Below are 14,845 nucleotides of genomic sequence, written 5' to 3'. Positions count from 1 at the left end.
GTGAGGGTGGTCAATCACTGGAACAGGCTACCTAGAGAAGTTGTGGAATTTCCATCCCTGGAAATTTTCAAGAGCAGGTTAGGTAAATATTTGGCTGGAATGGTTTAATTATGATCGATCTTATGTGGACTATATACCTCATGAAATCCCTCCTAGCCTTAAGTAGGGGACTGGACTAGATTACCTCATGAGGTATGTTCCAGCCTTACTTTCCTAGAAACCTATGTAACACAGGAAACGGAAGCTTTAGGGCTTTCTGCATGGGGCACCATTGCTAAGAATCCCAAGGGGTGTCAAAGACTTACAGACTAGAAGGCTGGAATTTTGTGACCCTGGGAATGGGGCTCTATGACTATTACATAAAGAGGAGGAGGAAGAAGGTTATAGTGATTGGTGAGACAAAGGCATCCATTTGTTGTCCTGACCTAGAATTGCATGAGGCATGGTGTATGATGATCAGGAGAGGTCCCAGATGATTGGAAAGGGGCAAACATAGTGTCCATGTTTAAGAAAGGGAAGAAGGATCCAGGGAGCTACAGACCAGTCAGCTTCACCTCAGTCCTTGGAAATATCATGGAGCAGGTCCTCAAGGAATCCACCTCAAAGCACTTGGAGGAGGAGGAGAAGGGGATTAGGAACAGACAACATGGATTCCCCAAGGGCAAGTCATGCCTGACCAACCTTTTTAAGTAGATCACCTTTGGCATTTAAAAGCAACCCAAGATCTACCGTGTGCCAACCCCCCCCCCCCATACCCAGTAAGTGTGGGAAGGAAAGGTGGGAGATGGACAGATTGAGGCAGAGGGAGAAAAAAAAATTGGTGGGTGCTCTTCCCCAGAAGGTAAGTCTGTGGAGGAAAGGTTGGGAGGAGGGGAAGGGGCCATGGAGAGGGGCAGATCAAGGCCCCAGCCCTAGCCCCACTTCTCCCTCACTGTTGGGGCCTCAATCTCCCTCCCCCTCCAACAGCGGGGAGGGAGGAAGGGAAGGAGGGGGAATGGAGCAGGGGCAGGTCCTGCACAGCTGGGGTGGGGGACCAAGCTGTGAGCAGCTCAGCTGGGGGATGCGGGGAGGGGGGGCCATGCAGCCCAGCGGGGCATGGAAGGCATGTGCCCCCAAATCTGCATGCTGGCTGGGTGAGCTGCCTCTGTGGGCTGGGGCTGCACCAGGCAGTGCTGAGAATGGAGCTACGCAGGGGACTGCAGGCACCCAAAAATTCACCGTAGCCTCTGCTCCCAGTGCTGCCAGCTGGCCTGACCACAGCACAGTGCAGTGCAGCGCAGCACAGTGTAGAGCAAAGCAGACCACCACCATGAACAGTGCAGCGCTGCCTTCCAGCTCCAGCCCACGCCCCCCCCCTCGCAGACCCTGGGGGGAGGGGGTGTGGGAAAGGTAGGGCAGTGCTGCATTTTTGTCCCCTGAGCGCAGCTGCAGCCCACCCAGGAGTGGCATGATGCCAAGTTTGCTTGAAGTCCTGCCCTCTTGGGAGTGTCTCAGTCAGCAACACAGGGATCTGATTTTCTTAATTTCTTGAAGTATCTGAGACCACAAGAAGAGCAAGATTTTCCAAACAGAGGAGGCAGTGCTATCCACCATTTTTATCCATAGCTTAGTGACTAGAGCACTCACTGAACATGTGAGAATGGCAGACCTGACTTCAATTCCCTCCTCTGCCTGAGCAGCATTCCTGCCTAGGTGCACATGTCCCACAGGAATGGCTGAACCACCAGGTTATCCTTCGGGATAGAAGGAAGGGGGAGAGCAGACTTCACCACTCCCATTGAAACTGTTCCACTTTACAAAAAAACAGAAAAGAAATATGAACTGGGCTAGAAAGAAATGCCTGCTGGACTGTCTATACCAAAGGTCAAGGTAGTCACTTAGGAGGAGGAAGTCCTGAGCTTAAGTCCATATTCAGAGGCCTGTTTCAGTAATTTGTCTTATCAAACCTTGGAAAAAATACAGAAACAACCCTTGAAGCAAGGAGCATCCAAGGCTCTACCTGCTATTAGATTGGTAAAACCAACCGGGAGATCTTCCTGTTAATAGCTAGGCAGGCAACTTTGCTTTTTGTAGCAGGCAAATGTGTTTCTTTTGATCATCTAAAAGAGTCGAAGTAATAATTTTGAGGAAATGACATGAGGTCTTTATCTGCTTTAGCTTTGTCAGCTTTGTGTTTTGTGCCGCTTCTCAAGTTCTAAACAATAAGACAGTGTCTTTTACATCCCCCAGACTAGGTGCACTTTTATATTTCAGTAAGTTGTTTATTATTTAGTTACATATAAGCACCAAGGCACTACAGTGACAGGAACTCTTAAATAATAAGTAAATAGACAAATAAGCTTCAAAGGGGTTAAATTTAGAATTTCCAGGTTCATAATAATAGGCCATTAATGATCCCTTATCCTGCAAAGTAGGTGTCATTTGTTTATTGGTACAGACATCTGCATTTTACAAATGCTTTGGTAACCAGGGAGAGCTTCAACTGTGTATCTAAAATCAGTATTTAAAAATAAAGGTGACCCTTTTCTCAAAATCATTTAAAAGAAGTACTCAACTTTTGTACCTCTTTGCTAGAAACAAAAAATATCAGTAAATAGCTACAGATGGAAATGCAATATTCATCTTAATTAAATATTGTGGGCTCAAAAATAGCTCCCTGTATTGGGGAAATCTGAAGACATTGTCATATTTTTATCTTTAATAGTCCTGGCATCTTCCCAAGGGCAAACAAATTTCCTTGTTTCACTTAAATAACCATGTCTTAAAAGATGTAAAAGTTTAAAGTGACTGTCATGTTACATGCAGCACAAAGAACTATTGTCTAAGTGGAATACACAACATATTTTCTTGTGTAAAGTTAACAGCTATGAAAACAGAGAATACTAGACATCATCTCTTGGAGACTGTGTATGAATTATTCTGATATTTATATGAAAAGGCAAACGTACATACTTAGCCAAAATGGAAAAAAAGATAATAGCAAATTAACATATTTTTTTCACAAAATCACATGAAAAGCACATTACTCATGTTTTATGTTATTGCAAGAAAAAAATTGCATAGACCATTTGCTGGCACTATCTGAATTCACCAAGTAATGCTTTTGTCTTACCAAATATTTCAAGTAGTTTTAAGATGAATGTCTCACACTAATGCAATTTGTGTTACTAGCAAAAGTTTACATGTGTTAAGAGAAAACATACAACTAGGAAACACTAACAATTAATTACATAACTGTCTGACTAACAGTTCAGTGTTGCAAACAAATCTTTTCAGATTATTTTTCTTATGCTGTTTTGTATGGCTAACTTCCAGAAGTCACTGCCAGAACATTTAATTTGGCACATTTCTTCTGAACTTAAATTTTAATTGTGCTCCTGCATATTTTTCCCCCTTCCAGTCTAGACTTCTCCATGCGTATTTGTTTCCTAAATTGTGGACTTTGTTTTTAAAATCCTGAAAACTCTGCTATCAGTAATAGTTTGTTACCCAACAATATAAAGCTTGAAAACACATGGTACATTTAGGTGTTTTATTGACAGACGTGACTATATTCATGGCAAGTGGAACTCATGCCAGCCACTGACATATAAAGCTTTCCATCTGGACAAACGCAGATCTCATAGAGTCCTTGAGACCTACCAGGTCCACCTGTTGTCCCTTGAGGCAATTTGGGCAGTCGTACTGTTTCAGCATCAAGCAAAAGCTGTATGTGGGAAAGCAGGACAAACAGGGTTGTTAGCAGTGGTAATGGTAACACATTACAGCAAACATAAGGGAGAATATTTTGGAAACTATGAAGGGACTCAAATACACTGCACTGCTCTGTATGTGCTATCCCAAACCAAAAGTAGAGTAGCGACTGTAGTGCAATGGCGCAAGAGAACTGATCAATCCTGCTGCTTCTCCCATCTGTAGCACTATTCATACACAGCTGCACCCCTTCCAGCTCAGGAGGGAGCAGGCAGAGCATTGTGATACATTTCAGCACAACACTGTCTGGTTCAGTATATTAGCAGAATATACATACTCTGAGGTTCTTAATTGTCTTGTGAGCTTCTAACATCTAGAGGCCATTTAGATCCTCAAAAACTGTCTTAAGTGTCACCTAACCCTGTAGGGTCTATGTTTCTACTAACAGACATGTACAAAACCACCTAAATCCTGATGCCAGCAAGCTACTTAGAGTCCTTACTTGTGTAAAGCTTGGTGGGATTCTCCAACAAGCCATTCCCCTTCCCAGCAAAGCCTCAAGGCCTGCTCTGACAGGCATATTCAGACCATGATCAACTCCCACAAAAGACATCCCTCTTTGTGGCTGGCTGGAAATGCTATGGATATATCCAAGAGTGCTGAACTTAGCACACTCTTCTGGGATGTAGGAGATGTAGACTTGAAACTTCACCCTGCCACTAGCAGAGTGCTGTCACCTCTAGGCTATGTAGTTATTGTCTCTGTTTCAATGAATACTCAGTCATGTCAAGCAGAGTGCTACAGTGTCAGCAGGAGAGACTGAGAAAGCATTACTTAAGAATCCTTTATAGCTTGGCAGTCAGCACATTCTCTTATAGAGCAGATTATGTGGGTTCCCATTTCTCTCAGAAGAGAGAAGTGAACCTTTGCCTCCCAGATGACAACTGAGTACTTTAACCTCTAGGCCAAATGGTGAAAGGGGGATGCTGCCTCCTCTACTATGTTTTGCATAAATCCTTATCCAGTAGGTAGACAAGGCTCTTTGGATAGATGTGATATCTTTTATTAGACTAACTAAACAGTTGGAAATTTGTTTTTTTGTAAGCTTTCAAGCACAAATGCCCTTCTTCAGTCATAGAGAAACTCTGTATCCAGTAGGTATACTTTGAATGGGGAAGGATATAGGTCCACTGATATCCTGAAAAGCTCTACTGCCTTACTTTGTAGGTACTCATGGTTTTGTTTCCAATCACCTACAAAGCTATCAAGTATCAATACCCTCCCTAACAAGCTGAGTTCAGCCCCATCCCAGTAAGCCTTGAAATAGCCTTCTCAAACTAGGTGTTCTCTTGCCTGTTTCACCAGGGCAACCTGCAGGCTGAATTAAAGCACAAACAAGCCAGATGCGGCCTTACAAAAGAAAGGGTGCAGATGTTACATATGTGTATGTAGCATCCAGATTACAGATTATCCCAATAGTTAGAGTACCCACCTGTGATGCTGAAGAGCTGGTATTATATTTCTACTCTGCCCGAGTTAGAGCACTGACTTGAAGGTATGTCTCATAAATGAGTACTCTCTCCACTGAGCTACTGAAAAAGGGGGAGGGGGGGTCTCTTTACACTCTCATACTTGCCCATCCACATCTTTTAGATTTAGATGGCATCTGTAAGTATGCCTAGTATCATCAGTCTCTGTTGGCAAGATAGGCAAGAATTTTGAAAATCCCATTTTAGCACCTACAGGGCATCACCTTTATAGTCAGCTGTGGGGCAAAATCAGTTTGCAAGTGGTTTTACAAATGAAGCATCAGTAGGAGGAACAGAGGGCGGAAAATTTTGCATGTAATCTGTTTACCTACCCGTCAGCATCCACTCTTTGGCCTTGCATGAGACAGGATACTGGAGCTAGGTGGACCTATGGTCTGATCCAGGAAACAGAAATTCTTATGGTCTTATGTTATGCTTGCATGCTCAGTGGGCCTATATCTAGGGCCTTGCTACACAATCACATTCAAATTATAGCTGGATAGAAACCAGCTATAGAGCTGTTATACATTTTCAAGCATTAACTTTATAGCTGGTTGGCTCCTTTCATAGCTGGATAGTCATTTTTATCCTGTGATAATTACTTTGCACGGGTGGCTGGTCTAAATTTATTGCATAACTAAGCTGTTAATTGTGTAATACATGTCATGTATAGCAAGGGCACTACATGCCATGGGCAGAGACTTCTGTGCTGAAAGTAGGCAGCGTCAGAGGCTACTAATAGAATGCAGCTAGTGGGGGCAGGTAGCTAATGAGTCAGAAGGAGCCTATATACCTTTGAGGATGTAGGCCTCAAAGTTTAACTCTGAGCTGAAGATTTCAGTAGTCAGAAGGTACTTGGAGATTAGATATTGTAATGTGGAACTAAACAAGGCCCAAGGGGCTAAATTTACAAAGAAAATTTAGTCTTTCCTTACACTCATTTAACAGTAATAACATTTTATATTATTATGTAGTCCCCTGCTCTATAAAAATGCATTATTATGGTACCATAATCTGAAACTGTCAGCCTATTTACTAAAATCTGAACAATCACACTGTTGGAACTGAAAAAGGCTTAATGATGTTGATGACACTATCACATAGCATCAGTTAAAACCATAAAGTAAAAATAGGATTTATCACACTCACCACTCCATCACTACTCTGTAATTTGATATCCATCTGAGAAAGTGCTTCAATATTCCCAGCTTGGGCTTTAATGTTAATCCCTTTTGGTGCATCCATGCTCAAAGATCGAGTTGGTGATTCCAGTCTGAAAGCAAGCACAGGAAAGCTGACTGTCATGCATTGTTATATGGTTCTTTATTTTGTAACATAAAAATTAATTTAATATATAACATGTGCTGGATAGGGATATAAGAGGCCACATTGGAAGCTATATCTTTATGTAGACTTGAAATAATGGATAGTTGTTTTAAAAATAAAAGGACCACATATTTCAAATAAAGAACAACTAAAGTTCATGTGTGGTACAATTAATCTCTAAGGCAGTTAATCCCTATTTTGCCTTCTATTTAGGAACAAACTATGGATTTTATATTTCCAAGTGTCAGTTTTCAGTTCTTTTTTCCAGCAAAAAGATTAATCTTTCAAATTCTGTTTACAATATTTGTTTTGATTTTACTTTCATTTGTAATATAACAGAATATTCAAGCTGAATATGATGGATGAAATCCTGACCTCTTTTAAATCAATAGGAGTTTTTCCATGCATTTATCACTCAGTAAATTCATATGAATATTTGTAAATTCACAGTTGAGACCAGAAAACTTTTTTGGAAATGACATGGAATTAATCCATACCCACTACATGGATACAGCTAAAAATAATGAGGTTAAGTCCTTCTGAACTTCTAAACACATTATTCTGAACTGGAACCATGCTAACACTGAAATGCCACAAGATGGCAGAAAGGGACTGTGTCGATGACTAATTGCTTTGATGTGCCAGCTACATGGGAAGTTCTGTTTTCAGAGAGAACAGGGTTTCTCTGCTGAAAAAGAATTCATTGCATTCAAAAGCTTGTCAAAATCTATTCCAACCACACAGTTGATCTAATAAAAGAAATAAAACCCAAGAATTCTTGCCTCTCAAATATTTGCTGTACCACCATGGCAACAACATCGCTTTAACACCATTTCCCTGCTTTGGTTTCTAGCATTATTTACCAAAAAAAAAAAAGGGAAAAAAAGAAAAAAGTGAAGATTAGAAATAGAAATGGAAACAGATGAACTAGGTTTTTTTGTTCATTTATAAAAAATCCAAATGAGAACCCATTGCAATTAGACATGTTTTTATTTTGCTTCTCTCCATGCTTGCCTAGTAAGGACTGGGTTTTATGGGGGTGATCAGGGCTCTGCAATATCAGACTCCTACATATTATTTTTTTTCCATCTGTGTATTTGCTATCTTTTCTGGAAGACAGCGGACCAAATGTTATACACTCGGCCAAACTTTACACAGGATGATACAGAACATAACTACCTCTTCTCTCTTTCTGTGCTCTTTTTCAAAAACTTGTATGGAAGAAAATGAAACAAAGGAGGGCCTTATATTTTCTTAACTAATTTATTTCCTCAGGCTTTTAAATACTAGAAAGAATCAAAGTCTTAATCTTGTTGGCACTGGTGTGTCATTTCTAAACTTGAATTATTTCAGTTATGAAGAATTCAGCCTTCTGATAGGGAACAAAATAGCTGTCTTAGTGGAGGGAATAAAAAGAGCTCTCTGGTTCCCAGCCTGGTAAGCTTATCAACACAGAGGGATGGAGGGAAGCTGTGGAGGTGGAGAAGAGAGGGAGGGGGTTACATTTAAAGGCAAGTTTAAGTTTCTTAAGATGAAGCAGTGATTCTGAGACTGCCCTTTTAAAAATTAGTCCAGAGATTACAGAAGGGGAGCTGAGATTGCCTCTGTAATACTTCATTTTTTTCTAGCGAAGTGAGATAAACTGGCTACAGTTTATCATAAAAATAGCCATAAAAATTACCATAAAAAATTGCTATATAACAGAACCTTGTAGTTCATATCCACACCCTGTGTATCTTGCATTAAAGACAGATACTGTGAGGAAGTAAGCAAATTGTCAGTCATTATAACTACACAGTATTGCCAACCCCCCATGCCAAAAAATTAAGAGTTTGGCATGTAAATCATGAGATGATATTTTTAAAGTGTGAGTGTGGAGGGGGGGAAGGTATTTGTGAAGGTCTGGGGGGCCGTGGGTGTGTGGTGAGAGGAGGAGGTTTGGGGCCTGGGGAGGGAGGGTCCCCACACACCCTGGCAGGATGCAGGGTACTGTGGGTCAGGAGTAAGAGGCAACATCAGGGCTGGGGGTGCTGTGGCTTGGGAGTGAGGAGAAGACACACAGAGACTCAGATTGACACACAGACAGTACCCAGCTGGTAAGTGGAAGGGGAGGAGTGGGAGGAAAAGGAAGGGGTGGGGGTGAAAATTGAGGCCCCCACAGTGAGGGAGGGAGTGGGCTAGGAGCAGGGGCTGAGGGGAATGGGGCCCTGGGGCCGGGGTGAGTTGTCCAGAGGTGTGGTGGGGGTGCGGCTCCCTGCAGCTGTGCGCATCCCTGGGGGAGGCATGGAGGGGCATGTACCCCCTGCAAGACAGAGGCAGACTGCCTGCTGCAGGCTTGAGGCCCTGCGCCCTGCTGTCTTTGCCTTGGGAGCTCAGCAGCATGACACCAGTGTGCTTCCTGCCACTGGGTGGGTAGGGGATGTGCTGCATGGCCAGCATGCCTCACATCCCCTGCCTAGCCACCAGGCAGCAATGGTGTCTGAGCTGAGCCCCCGAGGCAAAGGCATCAGGGCCCAAAGCCCTGAGCCCACAGTAGGCACCTTGCCTCTGCCCCATGAAGGGCAGAGGTCCCCATGCCTCCCCTGAGGGTGTGCACAGCTGTGGGGGGGCTGAGCCCCTCCCCTTGGCTTAGGATGACCCACCCCAACCCCAGAGCCCCATTCACCTGAGCCCCTGCTCCTGCCCCAATCACTTCCTTACTGTGGGGGCCTCAGTCTCCCCCTTCCCCCAACCCTTTCCCTTTTACCCTGCCCCTTCCCCGCCACTAAATTACCAGCTGGGACAAATCCAGAGATTTAAGAGTTTGATTGAGAGATCATGAGTCAGTTATTTTGACTTAGAAAGCCCAAGTCTCATGATGTTTTCATGACAGTTAGCATTACTGACTACCCATCATAGTTACTTTTTCCGTTCCAGATCCTTCCTGTGTTTTCTGTGCTCTATAGCAGGACATGAAGAAACTCCCAGCTGCCATCTATTGGTGAACTGTAGGAAGCGACATGGAAACTAGACATTATGGCTGCTTGCAGACTTTAATCTCCCCACCCCCCACTCCTCCCTGGAAAAGTGCTTTACCAGAAGAAGCAGCATGCTATTTAGACCTGGTTCTGCAGCATCTGTATAGATTGGGCACTTCAGCGGGGCTTTTTGGCACTTTTTTCTAAAGCTGAGTCAGTCAGCTATTAGATAAAAGTGCCAAAAAAGCCCCAGTAAAGTGCCTGATATATACAGATGTGAGGTGAGCCGGATTCAACTAAGGCACTGCCTCTTCTGGGCATGTGTAGGCTCAGCATGGAGACATACTGAATTTAAAGTAAAACACCATTTTTTTGGTGTTTTTAAATGTTTACAAGGGCAAATATACTCCCTAGCAACCAATTGCAAGCTCAGTCTCTGGATTTTGCTAAGCTTTGACAATAAACCACAATTTTAGTTAAGTGAAATGAAGATGGGTATAGGATTATAAAGAAGGTTTTGGTATGCATTTAGAAAACAGGATTCTTGAAGGATGGAGTCCACCTTTGTATCTGGGGGAATGCCCCTCTGGGATTGAGGATGGCAGCACTATTAAAAAGAACTTTAAATTAAGAAACAAGTGGAGAATATTGGGAAAGACTCATTTAATTTCCACATCTTATTTTAGTACAGAGACAGTAATATAACTAAGGTGGGGTGACCAGGACAGCTGCCCGAGGCACCAAGATCAGAGGGGGGCAGAAACTGCTGCCACCACAGTGCATAATAATTGTGCCAGTGGTATAGTGGTATGGCCCTGTGGGATCAGGCCAACTCTCAGGATCTCAATATTGCGCTGTTAGACAGGTGGGTGTGACACAATTGCACATATATAAACACACAAATCAATTGGATGAATACGCACACACACACAATCAACTCAGGCACATACACATCCAAACCAGCCTAGGCACATGCATACCTATCACCAATTCAAGCACATATGCTATACACCCCAAAAGTTAGACACAGATCACTAATTTGTATATCATGATCTATATATCTCATATATCATGCACACAATTACACACACACACACACACACACAACCCACATACATATACACACAGGTAAGTTCCTAACTTGGATGGTACAGTGTGTGAACAACTGATGCAGGACATGAACCTAGATGTTACAGAAATAACAGAAACTTAAACTTCCCTGCTATATATTAGCGAATAAATAGGATAAATAATGGTAGGGGGTCAGATATTCCTGGATATGGCACCTGGCAGCTTTCTGCTCCAAGGGGACACTGAACCAATGATCTGACTTGATTTTGGCATGCAAAAGTGTGTGTTGTATGGGTATTTTCTGTGGACAAGTAGCTGTGGTGCATGATGTGCCACTACTACTTGTCCCCAGGGAACCAAACACCCAGGCTTTTCTGGACATGGCCAGGGAATGGAGCTTATCTATTTTTGCTGCTTGTGTGTATCTGACTGAGTTTCTCATGCCCCCTATTCTTTCCCATTCTTTGGTCCTGGGGCCTGCGCTGTTCAATTTCTTCATCAGCGATCTAGATGATGGGGTGGAAAGTAACCTGTTTAAATTCGCTGATGACACCAAAATTTGGGGGGAGGTGAGCACGCTAGCAGGGAGTGAGAGATTGCAGAAGGATCTGGATAGGTTACAGGGGTGGGCTAACAGGAACAGGATGCGTTTCAATACGGACAAGTGCAGGGTGCTGCACTTGGGCAGTAGGAACCAGCAGCACACTTACACAATGGGGAACTCCCTACTTGAGAGCACGGAGGCAGAAAGAGATCTTGGAGTCATTATTGACTCCAAGATGAACATGGGCCGACAATGCGAGGTCATGGTTGGCAGGGCTAACCGGACCTTGTCGTGCATCCACAGGTGCATCTCAAGTAGAGCCAAGGAGGTGATCCTCCCCCTCTATGCGACGCTGGTCAGGCCACAGCTGGAGTATTGTGTCCAGTTCTGTGCGCCCCATTTCAAGAGGGATGTGGACAACATGGAGAGGGTCCAGAGGAGGGCCACCCGCATGATCCGGGGACAACAGGGCAGACCCTACAGTGAGAGACTGCGGGACCTGAACCTATTCAGCCTCCACAAGAGAAGGCTGAGGGGGGACCTGGTGACCGTCTATAAACTCACTAGGGGGGACCAGAAGGGTTTGGGGGAGACGCTGTTTCCCCTAGCGCCCGCTGGCATAACAAGGAGTAATGGGCACAAGTTGATGGAGAGGAGGTATAGATTGGACATCCGCAAAAACTACTTCACAGTTAGGGCGGCTAGGAGCTGGAACCAACTTCCAAGGGAAGTGGTGCTGGCCCCTACCCTGGGGGTCTTTAAGAAGAGGCTGGATGCCTACCTGGCTGGACTCATTTGAGTCCTGTTTTTGTTTTGGGGTTTTGTTGTTCTCCCGCCCTGGCGGGGGGTCGGGCTAGAAGATCTACTAGGTCCCTTCCGACCCTAAATCTATGAAACTATGAAACTATGAACTGTGGTGGAGAAGTGGTTAGAGGACACGTGTTACTTACGGAGATTTTTTTGGATCCATTCCTTTCTGCTCAGGGGGATTCGTTCTGTACTTTCATAATATAATAGTGATATGTTAGAATCAAGGACGGGGGGGGAGGTTAAACTAAGTTGGTGTTTTTGTGGAGGAAATGGTGGTTGTAAACACATCTACTGAGCACTGTCAGTGAGATTCCATATCATGTCTCTGTGTATCTGCAGGAGGAAAATCAATCAATCCTTGCTTGTTATTGGTGGTAAAAGTTTGGCCCTCCCCTAACATCTTCTGTATGAGCAGTATATTTTATTCACCTCCAATCAGTTTGAAAACAAGAGGGTTATTACTGTAATTTATCGGCATTGGATAACTGTCATTGTTGCATATTGATGACCATATCAAAAAACTAATTCAGCTACTGATTCTTAAGACTGCAAATGCAGGGACTTCTGTCACAATTAATTTGTAAGCCAGATTGTACTGAATTAGAATTAACATTGTTGCTGTTAACCTTTGTTAAGCAGGCTAAGTTGCTTTTCTGTTACTTTTTGCTTCAGCAACTTAACATTAATTGAAATATTCATGGAAGGTTATCAGATTTTTCACATGATTTACCTGGGAATTTTTGGAAGTGACAAGGGACTATTTTTACAGGTATGTACACAGTTGCATACATCACTCAATTACAAATTAATCAGATTTGATATTGCAAATACATATTTTAGAATCAAATACATTTTGCATAAGTTATTGACAAAGCAGTTTTGTGTAGCAAGGATAATGTTACAATTGTTCCTTTCTTTGGTATGTTTGTTTTAACCAAAAGTTGTGCACAATGTAACAGCTAAAACTTTTCTTGGAACAGATATAAAACAGAGTTTATTTTCACAAAAGACTGGGTTCCACAAAGGCTCATTGTGGGCTTGGTAGATAACTGACGGGAATTTTCTTCAGCTTGGCCAGGCAACTGAAAGGAGTGGAGGACTGGTGGTTAGGGTTCTGGCCTTCATCCCCTGTTTGGAGAGGAAGGAGGAAGACAGGAAAGGAGGAGAAGACCAAAGGAAGGGGACAGAGCAGCCAGGACAGATCTCCAGTCACAGGATTCAGGAGCTGAATGAGGAATACAGAGGAATACTGAAGAATATGGAGGAATACTGTTATAGTGTTGGATGGATAGACTGGATTGTGTACTGATCCATCCCATGGGGCTCTCCACATGTTTGAAAATCTGGTGCAGAGAGAGCAGTGGCAGCATTGATTGCTGTGACTCGGGATGCTGTGGCAATTAAGGTTGGTACCACTCCTGCACCACCAAATTTCCAGACATGTGGAAATCACTGCAAGCTGGATGACGCAGCCCATGTGCCAGATGGTGCCAGCATGTGGGGTCACTCTGTGGACATATCTGGTGCATGGATTCAGGCCAGTCTGCAAGGTCATGCTGGTGCACAAGGATGCTCTGCAGCTGAATCTGGCACATAGAGTCAGAATGTCATGTGGGGTTGCTCCACAGTTACATCCAGCGTGTGCTGCTGGGCTGGTGTGCAGGGTCACACTGCAGTTGCATTTGGCACATGGGATCACTGTTCTGGCATCTGGGGCTGGGCTGGCATACCAGCTCATATCTGCAGACTGATCCTGACAACTGACCCCATGCTGGATTCAATTTGCAGACCAGCCCTGCAACAGTCGTTCTGCCTGTGGGGCCAAAACTTTGAGCATGGCTGGGTTAAACCAGAAGTTGAATACTCGACATCTATTCCAACTTCATACTCAGTGACATCCTTTGGACTAGCTGAAATTCCAGTTTTTGCTTGGGCATCATGAAAAATAAGCTTGCTGATTAAAGAAATGTAAAATGATAGACCTGTAAAGAATAGAGGAGGAGGGACTGCAAGTCTAGTAATGACAAGTTATAAATGTGCCAAAGAATTTTTATTAAATGGGTGCTCTATCTTATGTACATAGTGCCAAATTTCTGACTTGGATTTTTCATGTCGCATACCAGGCAGATTACATATTTCAGTCCTGACTAATCTTTAATAAAAATAATCTTGCATGAAGAAGCACATATTAACCCAGTAATCTACTGGACCAATTTAACCTACCCCAGGTCTATCAGTGGCTGCGCCTGACAATCAAGTGAACCAGCCTGACAGTCCCACATCTGGAACCTGCTCAGGGCTGGTGGAAGCTCTGGGTTCAGGAACCACCCCTGCCAGATCTTCAGGATCAGGCTGAGAGCAGCTCCATAATGGTACAACTGGGGTCAGATTAATTTTCAAGAGGAGACTGGATAGGCACCTGGCTGGGGTCTTATGACCCCTGCCACTCCCAGTGCTCCTTCCTGCCCATGGCAGGGGGTCGGGCTAGATGATCTGTCTAGGTCCTTTCTGACTCATTGATTCTATGATTCTATGAATTTATGTTATTTTAGATACATATTTGTACTTAGTTTTTCAGGCTCAAATTTAGATATTGATTTGTTACGTACTTTTTTCCAATTTTTTTTTCAATATTGTTGAAAATCCTTTTTTGAGTAACTCTTTAAATGATGTGGAAAAACCATGGCATAGGTACAGGTAGATACTATATACTGGCTTAATTTAATAATGTATTTTCATTAGCTAGATTGTCTCATTCTTTAAAGCTTGCCTATATTGATTTTAAGAGTGTTCATAAAATATATTAATGCATTACCTAGACTGATATAGTGTCCTTTATATTCCTCTCATCTGGCTTTAGTGCAATTAAAATACACATTAAAAGGCCAAAACTGTTTTAAGATTTGATATAAACT

At 43.2% G+C, this 14,845-nt stretch overlaps 1 protein-coding gene across 2 annotated transcripts in view; it reads right to left on the bottom strand.

The window, feature by feature from the left end:
• Positions 1-3,515: 3,515 nt before the first annotated feature.
• SGCG (sarcoglycan gamma) overlaps positions 3,516-14,845 on the bottom strand; it is a 261,016-nt gene continuing 249,686 nt past the window's right edge. For both annotated transcript variants that reach the window (XM_019525497.1, XM_019525498.1), the window contains 2 exons: positions 6,372-6,495; positions 3,516-3,706 (listed from right to left, as the gene is read on the bottom strand). In XM_019525497.1, coding sequence (XP_019381042.1) covers positions 3,533-3,706; positions 6,372-6,495 — 298 coding nt within the window. In that variant the 3' untranslated portion in view covers positions 3,516-3,532. The remainder of the gene's footprint in view (positions 3,707-6,371; positions 6,496-14,845) is intronic.

The sequence above is a fragment of the Gavialis gangeticus genome, unplaced genomic scaffold, assembly GCF_001723915.1.
Source record: "Gavialis gangeticus isolate Ggan-Ray unplaced genomic scaffold, GavGan_comp1, whole genome shotgun sequence".
NCBI classification, from domain to species: Eukaryota; Metazoa; Chordata; order Crocodylia; family Gavialidae; genus Gavialis; species Gavialis gangeticus.
Note: the sequence above shows the minus strand (reverse complement) of the source record. Positions and strands in the feature narration are given on the sequence as shown.